This window comes from Lontra canadensis, unplaced genomic scaffold, assembly GCF_010015895.1.
Source record: "Lontra canadensis isolate GAN:19392208 unplaced genomic scaffold, GSC_riverotter_1.0 scaffold186, whole genome shotgun sequence".
NCBI lineage: Eukaryota > Metazoa > Chordata > Mammalia > Carnivora > Mustelidae > Lontra > Lontra canadensis.
In genome coordinates, this window is record NW_022631180.1 from 1,325,495 (window position 1) to 1,344,663 (window position 19,169).

The 19,169-nt window shown below is 46.6% G+C and overlaps 1 protein-coding gene across 4 annotated transcripts; it reads left to right on the forward strand.

Moving 5' to 3' along the window:
- Positions 1-71: 71 nt before the first annotated feature.
- NFKBIL1 (NFKB inhibitor like 1) lies at positions 72-9,294 on the forward strand. 4 transcript variants are annotated; one of them, XM_032847309.1, is made up of 5 exons: positions 122-226; positions 589-697; positions 1,305-1,581; positions 8,083-8,304; positions 8,482-9,294. In XM_032847309.1, exons 3-5 carry the CDS (start codon positions 1,317-1,319, stop codon positions 9,069-9,071), a joined length of 1,077 nt encoding a protein of 358 aa, XP_032703200.1. In that variant the 5' UTR covers positions 122-226; positions 589-697; positions 1,305-1,316; the 3' UTR covers positions 9,072-9,294. The 4 variants fall into 4 exon arrangements, with proteins under 4 accessions (XP_032703201.1, XP_032703198.1, XP_032703200.1 ...); XM_032847310.1 differs by lacking the exon at positions 589-697 and having other exon boundaries at positions 72-184; XM_032847307.1 differs by lacking the exon at positions 589-697 and having other exon boundaries at positions 116-226.
- The last annotated feature ends 9,875 nt before the right edge of the window (positions 9,295-19,169 follow it).

Below are 19,169 nucleotides of genomic sequence, written 5' to 3' on the forward strand. Positions count from 1 at the left end.
TTCTCCCAGGTCTACACTGGCAGTACCCAGAAGGACCACCTGGGAGCAGCAGAGACCAGGCCCAAAGCTGTCTGGCACCATCGCAGCAGGTGCAGGGTTTTCCCGGTCAGAAAGTCCAGGAGTGGGGGCAGGACCAGAGAGGAGTGAGAAGGAGACGCAGAGGGACTGAAAATGGACTGAGAAGGTAAGGAAGTCAACATGTGTCACGTATTGGGAGAAGAGGATGGTGGGTTTCCCTGAATTCTTCATACTTCTCTTCCCCTCTTTTTTTCACTCTCTCCCGTTTCCATCTCCCTTTATCTTTCCCAAGTCTAAATTTCTGCATCCATTTCGTTTGCCTTCTCCTACGGTTGTTTCTTTATGTCTTTACACGTCTTTTTTTATTTTGCCCTATACTTGGCCTCGTCGTGGTTTTCCATTTTCACTATGACTTTTAATCCTTCTTGTCTCCCCTGTTTTCTCTCTCTTATCATCTTCTATCTCTGAACCATCTCCTCTCTCTTCCCAGTTGGGGGAGGAGAGAATAAATCTTTAAATCGGCCTTTTTACTCTCCCATGCTGGTCTCCTTTTCCTCGTTTGTCGTCCAGTCTTCCGGTTTCAGGCGGACCCTTTATCCTAAGTTCCCAAGTTCCCCACCCGAGACCAGACTGAGGAAACACACACACCTCGCCCCCTCGGAGGGAGAGACGACATCCGGTAACGAGTTCATTTCCGCCCTTTACCTGCGTCTCGGCTTGCGCCATTTCCGCCAGCCTAGAGTGTCCCCGCCCTTCCCGCCTCCCTTCCTCGCAGCGTTTTAAACACAGGCCTCGGGCCTACATCTCTGGGGGTACTTAGGGGGGTGGGGGGGCAGGTCTGATGAGTAACCCCTCCCCCCAGGTCCCAGAGGGAGAAGCCTCCACATCTGTCTGCCGGGTACATCATATTCCATTTCTAGATTATTATTTGAAATTATCTGTGACTTTTAAATTCAGATTTCTGTTGATAAATATTTTCCCCATCATTCTTTATTTGTCTTTTTCAAAGTCTCCTATTAAAAATTATCTGGGCTAATGAACCTCAAAGCAATTACCCTTTTCTCAAATTTTATGTTAAAAAATCTGTGACCCAAGCCCCCTTCAAAATTTTTTTCAAACCTAGCATCTGGCTGAGGGATGAGAGTTAGGAGAGACCTCATCTCTTGCTGAAGATGTAGGAAGAAGGGGGGCCGAAGGGAGGAACAAGAGGGGATGTCAGGGGCGGCGGGGGAGGGACCTGGCCAGGCTGGGGCCCTGACAGCTGCCTTTTTTTCCTTCTTCCTCAGCCCAAGACTTCCATGGCCTCCACTACCCGCCGCCAACGCCGAGAACGTCGCTTCCGTCGTTACTTGTCTGCAGGACGGCTGGTCCGGGCCCAGGCCCTCCTCCAGCGACACCCAGGCCTCGATGTAGACGCTGGGCAACCCCCACCACTGCACCGGGCCTGTGCCCGCCACGATGCCCCCGCCCTGTGCCTGCTGCTTCGGCTTGGGGCTGACCCTGCCCACCAGGACCGCCACGGGGACACGGCGCTGCACGCTGCTGCCCGCCAGGGCCCTGATGGTGAGTTTTCCTGGTGGGGAACAAGGTCGTGAGCCACTGACTGACCGCAAATGAGATGAAGGCCAGCAGCTGAAAAATAAGCTAGTTGTGCCTGGGATGGTAGTTGACCCCATTGGCATTTGTGACTTTATATTACTGAGCTACCATTGTCTGAAGAACGCAACATTCTCAAAACAGCAGCTTCAAATTTCACAGCTTATAAGATTATAGCTCCTTTGTCTCTTGACTGGTGGTTTGCCTGCAGTGCAAAAGTAAGATAGAGGTTAGGTTCTGCAGTTCCATTGCCTGGGTTCAAATCCCCGTGCCACACTTAACAGCTGTATATTCTTGGGCTATTTACTAAACTCCCCTGACGCTTAGTTTGCCCTCGTGCAGAATTAAATAACAGTTCTCACTACGTCCCAGCACTTCTCACAAAACAGCCCAGTTAATTGTCATAACAATAAGTACTAATATTATCCCCTGTTTCTCAGATGAGGAATTAGAATCCAGGCAGCCTAGCTAAATCATCTGTGCTCTTAACAACTGCCTCACCCTGTGTGATACATTATAGATTTACACAGTGATAGCGCCCATGTTCAAAACACCCATGCTGTATCATATATTTTGATGACGCAATACGTAATTAGAGCACCTGGCATGTGATTAGCACACAGTAGATGTTGGCCAGTGGTGTTCCTGTTATCAACAGATCCGTACTCCCTTCACCATCCTCTCTGCAACTCAAAAACACTAAGACCCAAACATTTTTCACCAGACTCGTTTGGTGAGAAAAACTAACCTGAACTAAAGCGAGACTATCTGAGTCATTTTCATCCTACAGATGTCAATGTTCATACATTTCTCCACAGAAACATTCATGTGTTTGATTATTGGAGCAGCCCAGGCCCTCCCCAGCTACTGAATATACAGTGTATGTACTTTCAGATCAGATCTACCAAATCCCAAAAACATCTGAGTTCTGAAAAACCTTTGACACTGAGGGTTTCAGATGGGGACCTATTGACAATGGACACAGCTTTGTAGAGGTAGCAGCCCTTAGGAAAATAAAACCCTCTGGCAATTTTCCCCTGCTAGAGATTTTCCTTCTAAAGTAAGAACAGTAGAGGAAAATCCCTAGGTTGGGATGAACAACCCAGTTTGATTGCTACTATTACCATCTTCTAGCTCCCCAGCAGAAACTCCTCTTACCCCCAAAACTTTCCCCATATAGGAAAAAAAAAAAAAAAACACCTTTAATTCCCTTTAATATAGTAAGATAGGCTGGCATATTCAGATTTTTTAAAAACCAAAAACTTAAAACGAGGAGGTTTGCAAAATGTAGGCATCTAATTTGACAGCTGACATTAAACATGGCAAGAGAGCAGAAAACCCTGTGGCAGATTTCAGACCTTCTCCAAGTTCAGACTCTACCACCTACAGGCTGTGTACCAGGGACATGCAGCTTAACTTCCATGAGCCCAATTTTAATCCCTTTTTTTAATTATTATTTTTTTTAATTTTTTAACTTGCCTCTCTAAATGGAAGTTGTGACAAGTAAATGAGGCAAGCACTTGGTACAGGTTTGGCACCCACCAGATGAAAAGTATTGTTATTTTTATTCTTATACTACCAAATTATGGCTTTTTGAGGAATAAAAATCTCTCTCATAGTAGGATCTTCCTTAACTTTATTGACATCTAAGAAGCATATGAGATCGATACTATTATCCAATTACAGATGAGGAAATTAGGGTCTTGAAGGTTCAGGAACTTCCTGAAATATCCTAGCCAACAGGTTGTCTTCCTAAGGGAGGCCTGCACTCAGTCCCCAACCAAGCCCTGGTATCTTCTCAGGCCTTACTTCTTCTGTTCCCTGACAGCCCTGCCACCAGGTGGCCTTATGGCTCTTCGGTAGAGTGGCCCATCTCATTCAGTCTGGAGCTTCTTTAGAGACCTTTAGGTCTTAAAATGCAAATCCGTTCTTTGAACAAATGAAATGACCCAGGATCCCCTGAGGAAAGGGAGGTTTTCCCCCTTTCCCAAGTTAGGTGCAAGGGGTGAGGCAGTTCCTGCTGGATTGACTGGGCTATGTGGTCATAACCAATGAGATGCCAATGAATGGCTTTCGGTAACTTCCTTTTGGGGCCCGTCACCTCCTGGGGAAGTGGTCTTAGGTGTCAAAGACCCTCGTATAAACATACCTTAGTCAGACAATAACCATTCTCTACACACAACAAGAACTAGTGAACACTAAGAAACAATAGGTCATTTTCTCACAGTCTTTGCAAAAAGAAGAAAGTCCAAAGGCAGCCTGTTTTTTTTTTTTTTTGTTGTTGTTGTTTTTTTATGTCACATTGAGTGCACTTCTGCTCTGCGCCAGCACAGTACCAGACCTCTACCACCCGTTACTCACTTTGAGCTGCACAGTAGGAGTAAGCTGTGGCCCTGTTTTGCAGATAGCTGAGCTGTCTGGTTTATGTTCCGTTTGCCTTTCCAGCCTTTCCTACCATAGCACAACCACAAACCTGCAGCTCCAGCTACGTAGCTCTGTCTTCAGTGACCCCAAACGTGTTTTTCACAAGACTGCCTATCTCTTACCTGTTGCCTTCCCATCCACCTGATTTTTTTTTTTTTAAAGATTTATTATTTATTTGACAGAGAGAGATCACAAGTGGGCAGAGAGGCAAGCAGAGAGAGAGAGAGAGAGAAGGAAGCAGGCTCCCTGCAGAGCAGAGAGCCCGATGTGGGACTCGATCCCAGAACCCTGAGATCATGACCTGAGCTGAAGGCAGAGGCTTAACCCACTGAGCCACCCAGGTGCCCCCCATCCACCTGATTTTTACTTTGCTAAGTTATCCTCCCTTCCCAGCCCAACATAAGCCCCGCCTCCTCCTTGAAGCCCTCTTTGACCACCCCCCCTTACCTTTTCTTCCTCCATGCCTCAGTCAATCATCACTCAATATAAGCTTCCAGTATTGGTGTCTTTCAAAAATGTGTTGTGCCAGTCAGTGTGAACATCCCTTTAAGGTAGAAATCACGTCTCAAAATGGAGAGGGGAAGAACAGTGCTTCTGTCACTAAGGCAAAGTACATGTTTACTTCAGATTTTTTTTCATACATATTTTTCCTAATAAAAAAGTACACCATACTAATTAAAGAGCACTGGGAAGCCAATCTGTACTGCTAAATTGATGATAAAGGTGACATTTCAAATCACCAGAGGGCAGCGAGCTATTTAATAAACAACCTTGAAGTATTTGGCCCATCTGAGGAACAGTCCTACTGACTCAGAAGTACAGCTGCTTAAAGATCTAAGTGTGACTGGAAGGGTTTGTACCATATTCATGGGAGGAGTTTCCTCTGGGGAGGGGAATAAAATTTAGAAGGCAGCATCAGAGAAATCTTTAGTTTTATCTATGGTAGTTTATTTCTTGAAGACAAAATAATGTTGCAAAAATTACAGAACAGTAACATACCTTGTGGGAGGAATAGGAGTGCTTATTGTACTATACTTTCTACATTTTTTTAAAGACTTTATTTATTTATCTGAAAAAGATAGAGCACAAGCAGGGGGAGCAGTTGGCAGGGGGAGAAGCAGGCTCCCCACTGAGCAGGGAGCCCTGTACAGGGCTTGACCTCAGGACCACGATCCAAGCATAAGGCAGATGCTTAACCAACTGAGCCACCCAGGCGCCCCTACATTTTTTTAGATAAATGAAAAGATAGTAGAAAAAAACCACAAGAGGATATTTTTATAATCTTAGGGGGGAGAAAGCCTTTCTAAGGATGCAGTAAAGCCAAAGGCTATAAAAGAAAATATTGATATGGATTTAACTACATAAAAACCTTTCAAATATGGGAGAAATTATTTACAAATACTTGACACAGGGGGTGATATCTATAATATATAAAGAATTCTCGTGTCTACATATATAATATCTAGGAGAAAAGTAGGCAGAGAATATGAACAGGTCATTCACAAATGAAGTAAAGAGCCAGGGGCGCCTGGCTGGCTCAGTCACCAGAGCCTGTGACTCTTATCTCAGGGTCGTGAATAGAGATTACTTAAAAACAAAATCTTTTAAAAAAAGAAATAAAAAGCCAAAGAACATATAAAGTACAGTAAATTTCATTAATAAGATCATTTTTTTCATATATCAGATGAGCGAAATTAAAAGGGTTGGTTGATGATACTCAATCTTGGTAAAGGACAACACAGGCATTCTTATATTCTCTGTAGGAGTATATGCTGGCACAAATTTGAGAGCAGTTTGGTAAAATCGCTCATGTCCTTTGACTCAGAAATTCCACTTCTGATAATTTACCCCACAGAAATACTGTAAGGAGTCTACAAAGACAAATGTAGGAGGCCGAACATTTTTGGAAACAAAGTCTATTGACTGGGCGTGGGGAGATGTTTGTTTCATACACATAGCGGAACACTACATGGTCATAAAAAAGAATGAGGTAGACTGTGTACGCTCCTATGGAAAAGTACGAATGAGATGGTAGGTGAAAAAAGCAAGTTGCCAAACAAAACATATAGCATGATGACATATCTCTGAAAAAAAGTCATCCTGTGTATGCATTTGTACCCAGACAGGACCGGAAGGGACCATAGCAAACTGTTAACAGAGATTAAATGTATTCTTCGTTCTTTAAAAAGAAAATTTTCTCATTAGTTATATCCCTTTCATATTGAAACATTAACCAGGGGTGCCTGGGTGGCTTAGTCAAGCATCTGCCCTCTGCTCAGGTCATGATCCCAGGGTCCTGGGAGGGAGCCCCACATCAGGCTCCCTGTTCAGTGGGAAGCCTGCTTCTCCCTGTCCCACTCCCCCTGCTCGTGTTCCCTCTCTTGCTGTCTCTCTCTGCCAAGTAAATAATAAAATCTTTTTTAAATTTTTAAATAAAATATTAACCAAATAAGATTGGAGGACAGCCATCCATAGTCTTACCACCCAGAGACTAAGGTTTTTACATATTTTTTTCTAGTCTGTTTTTTTTTTTTTTTTCCAACCATAGGATTTGGTCTCTTCTTTTACACAGTTGTGGTTGAATCCTATGTATAGTTTCATAGCCAGCTTTTTCCACACATGAACATTTTTAGGGGTTATTGAATATTCTGTACCATATTTTACTTACCATGTTTTATAGTCCTTAAAACCCATGAATTTAAAAACCTGTGCAAGCCTGAACACGCACCTATCCTCGTACCTGCTGTGAACTGTAGTGGGGAGTAAGCAGTTGAAAGACAGGACTAGCTATTTGCTGGGTGGCACAGGTGGAGAGTGCTAGTGACAGGTCACATCAGTGGTAAAGAGAAGTGGCCCCTCCTCCTCTCATCCTGATGGGGTTTAAGCTGGGCATCACGCAAGTGTACCAAGAGATGATGGGTGGGGGGCGATGGGCCTTGCCCAGCCAAGGTGGGCCCATTGTGTTATCCTACCTTCCTACCTTCCTGGCAGTGACAGGATAACCCTTCCCTTGTCCCATCCCTTTGCCAGTTGGCCAGTACTTGGCAGCACCACAAAGTAAAGATTTGAGGACTGGCCACCCATTTCCATGCCCTAAGGAGAGAAAGTAGGTCCACAGGAAGGGAGGGTGCCTCACTTACCTTCCTCTGTCCCAGGAGTGAAAGAGGTGCTTGGTGGCCATAGGGGGCGGGCTGGGCCAGGGGTAGAGTGCCAGGCTGGCCATAAAGTGGGCAGCATGACCTTCAGCTGATGCTAGAGTGGATGCAGTGAGGTCAGGGCTCAGGAAAGAGGAGAGTTCAGGAACATCAGTCCTTCTTTTTACCACTACCCTCCTGTCAGCCAGCACGTGGGTGGGACCCTCTATCTCAGCCCCTTTCTCCTGCCCTAGATCAGTAGTCAATTTGGAAAGAGCTTGCTTTGCTGTGGAGAACATATCTGTGGCTTAAACTTGTTGCTAGTGTAGACCCTCTACCTCCCCACCCCCTCCCAGAATGCGCTGTATGAGGTTGGCTGAGAGAAATTCCCCTCCCTGAAAACATTTATTTTACTCAGTTTATTGAAAAGTGATCTGAAATGGTTCCTGTTCTTTATTTATATATTTATAATGGTACAGAGTAAAATGTTCAGTTATTTTACCAGTCTGAAGTATAGCTTTGGGTCAGAAACACACAGTAAGAGTTGTAAAGTGACAATATTTTCCAACCAAAAATGAAATACATAGAGTTTTTTGACATTGCCCAGGGTGTCTGGAGGCAGGCTGGAAAATGTCATTTAACACAGTAGAAACTCCTAGGACACTAAAATAGTTTGTAGGGACTCGGATCAGAATATTTTAAACTACCACGCTTCTCACACATGTGGTAAGCTATCAGTAAATATTTGTCAGTGACAGTGATTTCCTAATACCCAGGAGGCTTCTGTGTGGGCAACCATTTCCATTGCTGTAGGACCAAGGGCATGAGTGACCAGCAGGATTCAAGATGGCAGCCGTGTCAAGGAATAGGAGTCCCAGCTAATTTCTGCTCACTGCTCTCCCACCAACAGCCTACACGGACTTCTTCCTGCCACTACTGAGTCGCTGCCCTTCTGCTATGGGAATAAAGAATAAGGATGGGGAGACCCCTGGGCAAATTTTGGGCTGGGGACCCCCCTGGGATTCTGCTGAAGAGGAGGAGGACGACGAGGCCTCTAAGGAGCGGGAATGGAGGCAGAAGCTGCAGGGAGAGCTGGAGGATGAGTGGCAAGAGGTCATTGGGAGATTTGAAGGTGAGGAATCCATTCCCATCCACAGCTGCCCTTCTTCCCCTTGACTGCTTTTCTGTACCCACCGCATGCATGTTCCTGCTGGCTCCTGTACCCCCTTCCTCTATACTGCCCTCCCCTCTTGACTGTCACCTCCTCAACAGCATTTCCCAGCCACCCCCATCCTGCCCTCCCAAACAGATGATGCCTCTCATGAGACCCAGGAGCCCGAGTCCTTCTCAGCCTGGTCAGAGCGCCTAGCCCGGGAGCATGCACAGAAGCACCAGCAGCAGCAGCGCGAGGCAGAGGGAGCCTGCCAACCCCCACGGGCTGAGGGCTCCAGTCACAGCTGGCAACGGCAGGAGGAGGAGCAGCGGCTCTTCCGAGAGCGAGCCCGGGCCAAGGAGGAAGAACTGCGTGAGAGCCGAGCCAAGAGGGCACAGGAGGCTCGTGGGGACCAAGGGCCAGAGCCAGCCAGGGCTGGGCCCAGGGCAGAACACCCAAGAGGAGCAGGGAGGGGTAGCCTCTGGCGCTTTGGCGATGTGCCCTGGCCTTGCCCTGGAGGAGGGGACCCCGAGGCCATGGCCGCAGCCCTGGTGGCCAGGGGCCCCCCCTTGGAGGAGCAGGGGGCCCTGAGAAGGTACTTGAGGGTCCAGCAGGTCCGCTGGCACCCTGACCGCTTCCTGCAGCGATTCCGAAGCCAGATTGAGACCTGGGAGCTGGGCCGCGTGATGGGGGCTGTGACGGCCCTTTCTCAAGCCCTGAACCGCCATGCGGAGGCCCTCAAGTGACCCCAGAGAAAGAGTGAGAAACTGCAGGGAATGCAGCCTTAGAGGCAGGGCAGTAGTGAGGGGAAGGTCAGGTATGGGGACAACGAGGAAGAGGCTGATGCTACACAGCGAAGGATATGGGGTGGGAGCGAAACTTGTAATGAGTGGGAGTGGGGAGGATATGGGCCACCACCACTGCTCCTTGACTCCTCCATTTCCTAATAAGACCTGGTTCCACATCTCACTCCTGGTGTCTCCTCTGCCTTTTTCCATTGCTGTGGTTTTCATCATACATGACATCTCCTTTCGCACCCCGCCTGCCAGAACCCGCAGCTCCTACACACCTGCAACACGCACGTACACACTAAGATGGGCTCTCAGCTGGAGCCAAGAAGGCACTATTTGCCCAGCCACAAAGGCAGCTCTGAGAAGACCCAGTTTGCCCACCAGTCACCACTCCCTGCGCTGTGCTCCTCTACTGTCAGTGACTGGAGAAATAGAACAGAGACAAAAAAAGGAACAAAACCAGTTTCCCTCCTCTCCCCAGTTCCCCAGCCAGAACCACATCCTCCTCCCCCAACACAGGGCTTTCCCTTTGCTGAGTCACTGATCTGAGTTGGGGGCAGCTGGAGCTGGGGGCCATGAGGAGGTTGTGGGAGGATGGGATAGAAGCAGAATGGACAGAGGAAGAGCCCTGTGGGGGAGTGGAATTTCGGTTGCTAAAATTAGGAGCAGGGGAAGGAGGTGGAAAGAGCCAAATTATGTAACCTGGATTGTCTGTTCTTGGGCAACCAGGGATCCACACCCAAGGCCGTCTCCCCTCTAGCTCCTCAGTCCTAGGTCTCTTCCAGGGCCCCAGTCCTCTCCAGCTTCTGCCCCTCTCCCACACCTAGGCTTTATCTCTGGGCAGTCTAGGCTTGGCCTTCCAGATACACCCCTTTTGCTGAAGTCGAGGAAAAGGTCCTGAGGGGCAGTGGGAGGGGGTCTGGCGCCATCCCTTTCACTGTTCCATACTCAGTCTCCACTCAGGCTCCCCACAACGGGGAGAGGAAGTTGCAGACAGTACCAAACGCCACTGGCATCCTCCAGGACACAACAGGAAACTCCACGAAAAGAAAAGAGTTAACAGGCATACACTGGTGTGTGCAATCTACACGCGTCTACAACAGAGAATCTTAAGAATCAGAAATGAATTTTTTAGGTGTGGAGCCCTGGTGTACTCAAGAGCACCCAGAGGGCGGTAGAGCATACAGAGGGAAGCCCGTGGAAGCAGGGGAACATGGGGTGGGCCTGAGACCTTGGGAGAAGACAGCCAGGAGATGGAAGGCCTCCCAGGGACCAGGCATCTGTTCAGGGTCGGAAGGAGGAAGGGCTGGTGAGAAAGATCCTGTGAGAGGAAGCTGCTGTGATTCAGAGAAGAGCCTTCGAGCTGTGAGCAACCCAGGCGTCCGGTTCCTCTCACAGGCCGGAGATTTCGGAAGTGGCATGCAAAGAACCCAGGTTTGGAGTTGGGGGGAGTTGGGGTTAGGATCCCTAAGCTGGGAGTTGAGAGATAAGCAGCAGAAACCTTTGGTGTCCAAATTTGCTCCTCCATCCAGCAAATTTTTCTCTGGTTTTGAAGCGCATCGTTTCCACTCTGCAAGAGTTACATAAAACCAAATCAAAATAAGCCCTGATACCTGGCCCCCAAACCACCTTCTTTTCAACGTCCCTCCCTGGTGTCTGGCCCCCAGCCCTCTTGGGGGTTCCCCTGAGATGAGGGCTGTTCACTTTCTCTGACCACAGGGTTTCCGCTTCTGTGTCTCTTGTTTCCTAGGCTGATAAAAATACTGAGCCCTAGAGGCCCTGGCTTCCTCTGACCCCCCGGGGCCAGGCAGCAGGCATCCTGTCCACCGTGGTGGGGGCAGGGAGGGGGCCCAGGGATCCCCAAGGGATGACTCAGTGCCTACTGTGAAACACTGGGGAGGTGTGAATGTGTGCTTCTGCTCTCGAGAGCTGGAACGAGGAATCAATTCTTGGTGAAGGATGACGTGCTGGGGTTCAGTTAGAAAAACAGGATTAGGGAACAAGACCAGTGAGATCAAAAAGGGTCAGTTGGGGGATTGGGCTTGGGGCTAGTTTGAGTTAAGCTAGGAAAAGGATCTGGGAGGGACTCTATTCAGTGTAGTTCAAATGAGCAACAAGTAGCCCAAAGAGAAATCCAGACTGCTGCAAGTTTGCCATCCAACAGGGGAAGCGAGGTCTGTACCTAATTGTCATTCAGGGCATGATGCTGAGTACATGTTGAGGAGTAAGACATAGTGGACACAGAAAAGGGGTGGGGAGGGCGCTGAGCCAGGAGAGGGCATTTGACTAGTGCTGATGAATGGGCAGAATTTCTGTGGGTAGAGATGAAGAGACAGGCTCCGTAGACAAGTAAAATGGCTTCAGCTGAGACCAGGAGTCAGAAAACAGTCTATTGAGGAAAAGATGAATGTCCTGAGACAGACAAAGCACAGGTGTGAGTAAGCACGTGTTGAAGAGAGGCCCGCAGGAGGCCAAGGTAAAGGGTCTGGGACCTCTTCCTGTGTGTCTCGGTGCTAGTGGCAGCTGTGCAGAAGAGAGGGCGAGAACAGGAGAGTGCTGCAGGGGTTACAGATGAGGAGTAAAGAGGAAAGCAACAATCGATCACTCGTTCTATGAACACCTGCCATGTCAAGCCCTTTCCTAACAGGAGTAATCCTGCCAACAACTGTTCAGAAGATGGGTGGTAGATCTCCATTATAAAGAGGAAACCAGGGGCGCCTGGGTGGCTCAGAGGGTTAAGCCTCTGCCTTCGGCTTGGGTCATGGTCGCAGGGTCCTGGGATTGAGCCCCTAATCAAATCGGGCTCTCTGCCCAGCAGGGAGCCTGCTTCCCACTCTCTCTGCCTCTCTGCCTACTTGTTTTCTCTCTCTGTGTGTCAAATAAATAAAATCTTTTTTTAAATAAATAAATAAGGAGGAAACCAGGGCTCATAAACATACTGAACTTGCTTAAGCCTGCATGGATAAAAAGTAGCAGATTAACACTAAGCACATCTTACTCCAAAACTTGTGTACTTTCACTTAGGTCCGAGTACTTCCAAGTAGCATTAAAGGAGGGAACAGATCTTAAAAACTTTGAGAGGATAAGTCATTAGCACAAGACAACTGATAGGACAGTGGGAGGAATCTTAAAAGAGGAACCTTAGATGGCTCTGAATTTTGAGCCTAGAGGATTAGAAAGATGATTCCCTAAGCCTAGAAGGAGACACCAAGCTGAAGGGAAAGATAAGGAATTCTATTTCAGTCACTGAAGCAATACATTTTGATTAAGCACAAAATATATTTGATAGGAGCAAAGCAGTCCGCTAGACAAAGGTTTAAATGAAATATAAAGTCACTGCCCTCATAAAACTTGCAGTCTAATGAGATAAACAATCTATAAGTAACAACTGCAGGTCATAAGGGGGTGCACCTCCTTAGAGTAATCAAGTGTTCAAGGAAGGCCTCCTGAGTTTGACGTGCTGCCATAACAATCAGGCGGAGATTTCCGGCAAGCAGGTCAGGGGCTCAAGAGAAAAGTGTGAGCTGGAGGAGTAGATTCGGGCATCACTCCCTTCCTAGTGGACACTGAGCCTCGGAGTGCACAGGATCCTTGCGAGAAGATGACCAGAAGAGCCCCAAAGATGGTCTAAGCAAGAGGAATCAATAAAGGAGGGAGGTGGGGAAGCGGTCAGAGAAGTAGGGCAAGGGAGGGGTGTGCCAAGCAGAGACAGAGCCACATCTAATGTTTCAAAGAGGTTGAGTAGGGGAAGGTTGAAAGATCCTTTGGGTTCAGGAACTAGACAATTACAAATTTTGAGAAAACAGTTTCCACTTACCAGAGGGGCAGAAATCACTTTACATAGGTTGAGGAATGAGTAGGAGGTGAGGAAAGGGAGGTGGTGGGTACAAAGTCATAGAATGGTGAATATGGAAGATAACTAAGAATCATCTCTAGGGCAACCCACGAATTTTACAGATGAGGAAAATGTTACCAGTTCCCAAAAAAGTGGGTAGTTAAGGGGGCTAGTCTCGAGACATCACACAGAAAAGGAAGGTGAGAGATGAAATGGCAGAGAGAAAAACAGAGTCCAAGGAAAGATTTTTTTCAAGAAATAAAATTGAACATGTTTGTGAAATGAAAGCAGGGTGCACGAAGAGAGAAAGATCCTGAAAATATGAGGGGTGGGGTGGAAAATATAGTAAAAACACAGGAAGTGGAATATAGAGCAAAAGGATCAGCCTTGGACAGGACGAAGAGTCCTTCTTGGAGTCAAAAGAAAAGAAAGATGGGGCCTCTGGGTGGCTCAGTCAGTTAAGCATCTGCCTTTGGATCAGGTCATGACCCTGGGGTCCTGGGATCTAGCCCTGGGCCAGGCTCCCTACTTAGCCCCAAGTCTGCCTCTCCCTCTGCCCCTCCCCCAGCTCATGCTCTCTCTCTCTCTCTCTCTTTCTCTCTCTCTCTCTCTCAAATAAATGAAAAAATATATTTTAAAATTAATTTAAATTTACATTTAATTAAAAAAAAGGGGGGGAGCCTGGGTGGCTCAGTCAGTTAAGCATCTGCCTTCGGCTTGGGTCATGATCTCGGGGTCCTGGGATCGAGTCCCATTTTGGGCTCTCTGCTCAGGGGAGAGTCTGCTTCTTCCTCTTCCTGCTGTTGCCCCTGCTTGTGCCTGATCACTCTCTCTCTCTCTTGCTCTGTCTCTCAAATAAATTAAAAAAAAATTTTTTTTTAAGTAAATAAGGGGCGCCTGTGTGGCTCAGTGCATTAAAGCCTCTGCCTTTGGCTCAGGCCATGATCCCAGAGTCCTGGGATTGAGTCCCGTGTCAGGCTCTCTGCACAGCAGGGAGCCTGCCTCCCCCTCTCTCTGCCTGCTTCTCTGCCTACTTGTGATCTCTGTCTGTCAAATAAATAAATAAAATCTTTAAAAAAATAAAAAATAAATAAAATACAAGTTGTATTCAAGTTTCTTTAAAAAAAAAAGATGACATGTAAATAAAGTGAAGGAAAAAGAAGGAAGTGATCAGCTTGGGTGGCCTTAAGCTCAATGAAATAGATGACAGCTTCACCAACTGAGAGTAAAGAGGTAAAATTGAGGTGTAAGAAGCACAGAGATTTAGAATATCACCTGCAGGAGTAGAATATCAAATCAAGAAAAGAAGATGGAGAAATCCTGAGGGCTCTCTCAGGTTAGATGGCCAGAATGAGCAGAAGACCCCTTCTGGTGACATGACTCTCCTGCAGTGTGTGGCAGCCTAGGAGAAAGCCCCAAGAATAAGACCATTGAGTTTATCCAAAACAAGTTTTTCAAGGTCATCTTGGTAGAACACCAAGTGATCCTAAAGTGCTAGTGGGTGGCTCAGTCGGTTCAGCATCTGACTCTTGATTTTGACTCAAGTCATGATTTCAGGGTCCTGAGGTCAAGCCCCACATTGGGCTCTGCCCTGGGCATGGAGCCTGCTTAAGACTCTCTCTCTCCCTCTGCCCCTCCCCCTGCTCACACTCTGTCTAAAAATAATAATAATAAAAACTAATAAAGTGCTAGTGAAAGTAGCTGAAATGTTTGACCATGCAGTGCAAGTTAAACCAGATGGACAAGGAAAACAAGGAAAGAAGAGGGGTTGGAAGTCTTGGTGAGAATGGAGAAACTAATATGATGGGAGGGAGGGGGGGTGAAAAATGAATGGTGGTTGTGAGAAGGAAAAGTTGGAGCTCAAGGTCTCAAAGATGTAGCCCTTTCAAGTGATGCTGAGGTCTGAGATACGACCTTGCTCATGGGTGCCTAAATGGGAGCAGGGAAAGAGGCTGTAAAGCTTTGTAACTGAGAAAGTTGAAGCACTGAGAGGACTGTGTGAGATCATTTTGTGTGGTTTTAAAGTCTCTAAAGATGTTGGTGGGGATGAGATATGGAGAAAAACTGAGCTAGAATTAAAGTTGTTAAGAATGTGATAAAGATGTTGGTAGAGAAGACAGCTGAGCAGATAGGAAGAGCATGGCAAATGCAAAAGGCACAGGTTTCAAGAGAAGAAAAGGAGGTTACCAGTGGTGCTGAATAGTGGTGTCTCCTCTGCCCCCTGCCCTTTCTGACTGGGTAGAAGGAAGAGCAGACTTCACCAAAGAGAAAACGAGAAACATTAGGGTAAATCCAGGTTCTATGCCAGAGGAAGAGTCTTTGAAAAATGAGGCAGAGAATTTTAATCCATGAGGAGTTCCACAGCATATTGTGAAATGGATTGGTAGAAGTGTCCTGTGGGGTAGAGTCTAATCCAGGGAGGTTAGATCCCAGTGAGAGTTCAAGAGAAGAAAAAGCCTGGAGGGTTTTGCTTCTGGAAACAGGAGTTTGCTGCCTCTGGAAATTAGAATGGAAGGTACATAGTATTTATTATGATAGAAGAAAACATAAATACCTGGAAGAAGGTCATGGGGGAAGCACAAGACAAAGCATGTCTTCCAGTTCCGTGGTTTTAAATGCCATCTTCATGCTGATGACTCCCAGTGTTGTCTCTCTAGCTCTGACCTTGCCTTTGAAAGCCAGACTTCTATCCAACTGCCAACTGTCTTCTCCACTTGGATGTCTGCCCAATGGATTTAGACTTAACATATTCAAAATTGAACTTTTTGTTCTCCTACTTCATCAGAATCCACATTCCTCTCAGTCTTCCTATCTTCCAACACCCCCCAAAATCCATCCACTCTCTCATGGAGTCCTGACAATTCTACCCTGAAATATATCCCACATTTGTCTACTTTTCTCCATCTTTATGGCTGCCACCATCTTCTCTCCTCCTATCGCTGCCATTGTCTCCTAACTGATGTCCCTGCTTTCATTCTTTCCTCCTACAACCCAGTCTAGACAAGATCTTTTTTTCCTTTTTTTTAAGAGTTCATTTATTTATTTAGGAGAAAGAGCGAGCAAGAGAAAGAAGCATGAGCAGGGGAGCAGCAGACAGAAGAAGTAGTCTCCCTACTGAGCAGGGAGCTGGATGTGGAACTAGATCCCAGGACCCTGGGATCATGACCTGAGCTGGAGACAGATGCTTAACTGACTGAGCCACCCAGGTACCCTAGACACAGGATCTTTTAAAAACATAAATCCAGTCACCTCTGCCTCACTCCTCTCTGTCCTCTTCCTCCTCCCCACCCACTTCTCCTCCCCTCTGCCTTTATACACACACATACACACATACGTATATACACCCTCTAAAGGCTTCCCATGGTTGAACAAAAGCCAGATGCTTTATTTCTCTTTGAATGGTCCTGCGTGATCTGGCTCCTGCCTCCTCTCTCTGACCTCATCGCCCACCCCGCTCCTGCTCTCTCTCTGTTCCAGCCACATCAGTTCCCTTTCTGTCCCTCAACACCCCCAGCTCATTTCTACCTTCCACCCTTTGCAGTAGCTCTTCCCTTTGCCTGGAATGCTTGTCCCCTAAACCTTCACCTGGTCACTCTTACTTGTCATTTGGGTCTTGGCTTAAATGCCACTTAGAGAGTACTTCCTGACCACTGTGTCTAAAGCAGTTCTCTGCCACTCCTCACGTCCCTTGTATTGTTTCCTCCTAGCACTACTTACTGACTTCTGTATATTTCCTTTCTGCCTTGCCTTACTAGGATGTCTGCTTTGTTTGCCTCTATTTGCTTATTGCCTAGCACAGTGCCCAGCACATAGTAGGCACTTCTTAAGTGGGGGTTTAAAAAAAAGCACCTTAAATGAAGAGATGGATGAATAATGGAATAAAACAGGAGAAAGCTCATCTTTAGTTTTGTGGCTTAGATTGGACGTGACTTTTGAGTCAGGTTTAACTATAGGGTCGGGTGTGGAGATGAGTTGATTTCAAAATTAGCTGTAGGAAACAAGATTGGGTTAGTTTAGAGGATAAGTTTATTTTCAGACTTATTTATTGGAATATGTTTAGATTTGAGGTTACCATTGAGTAGTTTGAGTTGCAATTTAGGTTCAGGTTATATTTGAGTTAGGGTCAAAGTTAGTATTAAATCCCAATATAGGGGTGCCTGGGTGGCTTGAGTGCCACATCAGGCTCCCTGCCCAGCAGGAAGCCTACTTTCCCTCTCCCACTCCCCCTGCTTGTGTTCCTGCTCTTGCTGTCTCTCTCTCAGTCAAATAAATAAATACGATCCTTAAAAAAATAAAATAAAATAAATCCCAATATAGGTTTTGAGGCTAAGTTCAAGTTTGAAGCTAATGTCATTTCAACGTCATTTAGAGGCCTGAGATTTCACTAGTTTCTCTACATAGCCCACTGTAGAGACTGTATTTCCCTGAGTTTGGGGCACAAGACTCTAGTCATCACCCCTCCCACCCAGGGAAAGCCCCAAACCAACTGCTGGCCTCTCCAAGAAAGAAACCAAATTTCACACAACCTCCGAAACTGAGATTGAAACCAAGATTGGCCCATCTCAAGGAGCGTCCTTCAGCATATCACAAACGCCTGTGACACTGAGCCTCAGCCCAGTTCTTGCCCTCCTTTCTCTCTGCCTCTCATGTCTCCCTACCACTCTTTCACACCTTCCCCTTTCTGTCCCTCAATGCCCAGTGTTCCTCTCTGACCTAAGTTTCTCCCTTTCTCAGTTTCTCATCGTTAATTGCAACACTGTTTTATATTTTAATATAACTGAGGTCTCCTAGTCCATCAGCTCCTATCATTAGAGAGGCAGAAAGAGACAACAGGAAGGAAAAGGAACTCTGGAGAAAGAGAGACATGGAGAAAAGGAAAGGAGCAGAGACCAAAAGGGAAACCAACCGTGATGTAAGAGACAGTAGGTTAAAAGAATAAGAGGAAACCAAACTATAGACCAAAATATTTTTTTAAAGATTTATTTATTTAGGGGCACCTGGGTAGCTCAGTTGGTTAAGCATCTGCCTTCTGCTCAGGTCATGTTCCCAGAGTCCCAGGATCAAGCTCCACATCAGGCTCCCTGCTTGGTGGGGAGTCTGCTTCTCCCTCTTACCTGCCTCCCCCCGCCCGCTCATGATCTCTCTCTCTCTCTCTCTATCTCAAATAAATAAATGAAATCTTAAAAAAAGATTTATTCATTTATTAAAGAGAGAGAGAGCACACACAAGAGCTTGGGGAGGGGGGGAACAGAGAGAGTGGGAGAGAGAGAATCTCAAGGCGACTCCCCACCGAGCATAGAGCCCAACGCAGGACTTGGGACTCAATATCACAACCCTGAGATCATGACCTGAGCCAAAACCAAGAGCTGGATGCTTAATTGACTGAGCCACACAGGTGCTACTAGAAGAAGATATTTAAAGGGGGCATCTGTGGCCACTCTTCCTCCATCACATCTGCTCAGCCCCCACATCTGTAGATTTTGCCTAGAAACTCTCTCGTCCTTTCCATCCTCCTGCTGCTGCCTCAGTCTAAGTGTAAGTTCTTATCATCTCCTTGCCAGGTTATTGCATAAGTTTCCTAACTTGTTTCAACCTTCAGCTTTTCCCTCCAGCCCCTCAACTCCCATACCCCAATCCATTCTTCATGCAACTTCCGGACTCATTTTTCTGATGTACCAATCTGCGTGAGTCCCTCTCTCACTTAAAAATTTTGGTGACTCCCCATCTTAATTAGAATGAAATCCAAACTTCTTTTCTTGGTTTCAAACCCTTCAGAATGGCATGCTCAGATCATGATCCTGGGATCCTGGAATCGAGGCCCACATTGGGCTCCCTGCTCTGTGGGGAGCCTGCTTCTCCCTCTCCTGCTGCCTGCCACTCCCCCTGCTTGTGCTCGCCCTCTCTCTCTCTCTAATAAATAAATAATAAAATTTATTAATTTAAAATTTATCTTTAAAAAATTAATAAATCCTTCAGAATGTGTTCTCAGCTTACCACACAAGCCTCATCTCCACTCCTTCTATTCGTACCCAAAGTATAAATAAAGTGAAGGAAACAGAAGGAAGTGAGGAGATCAGCTCATATGGCCTTAAGCTCAATGAAATAGATCACAGCTTCACCGAGAGTAAAGAGGTAAAATTGAGGTGAAAGAGGCACAGAGATTTAGAACGTCAGCTGTAGGAGTAGAACATCGAATCAAGAAAGAAAGATTGAGAAAT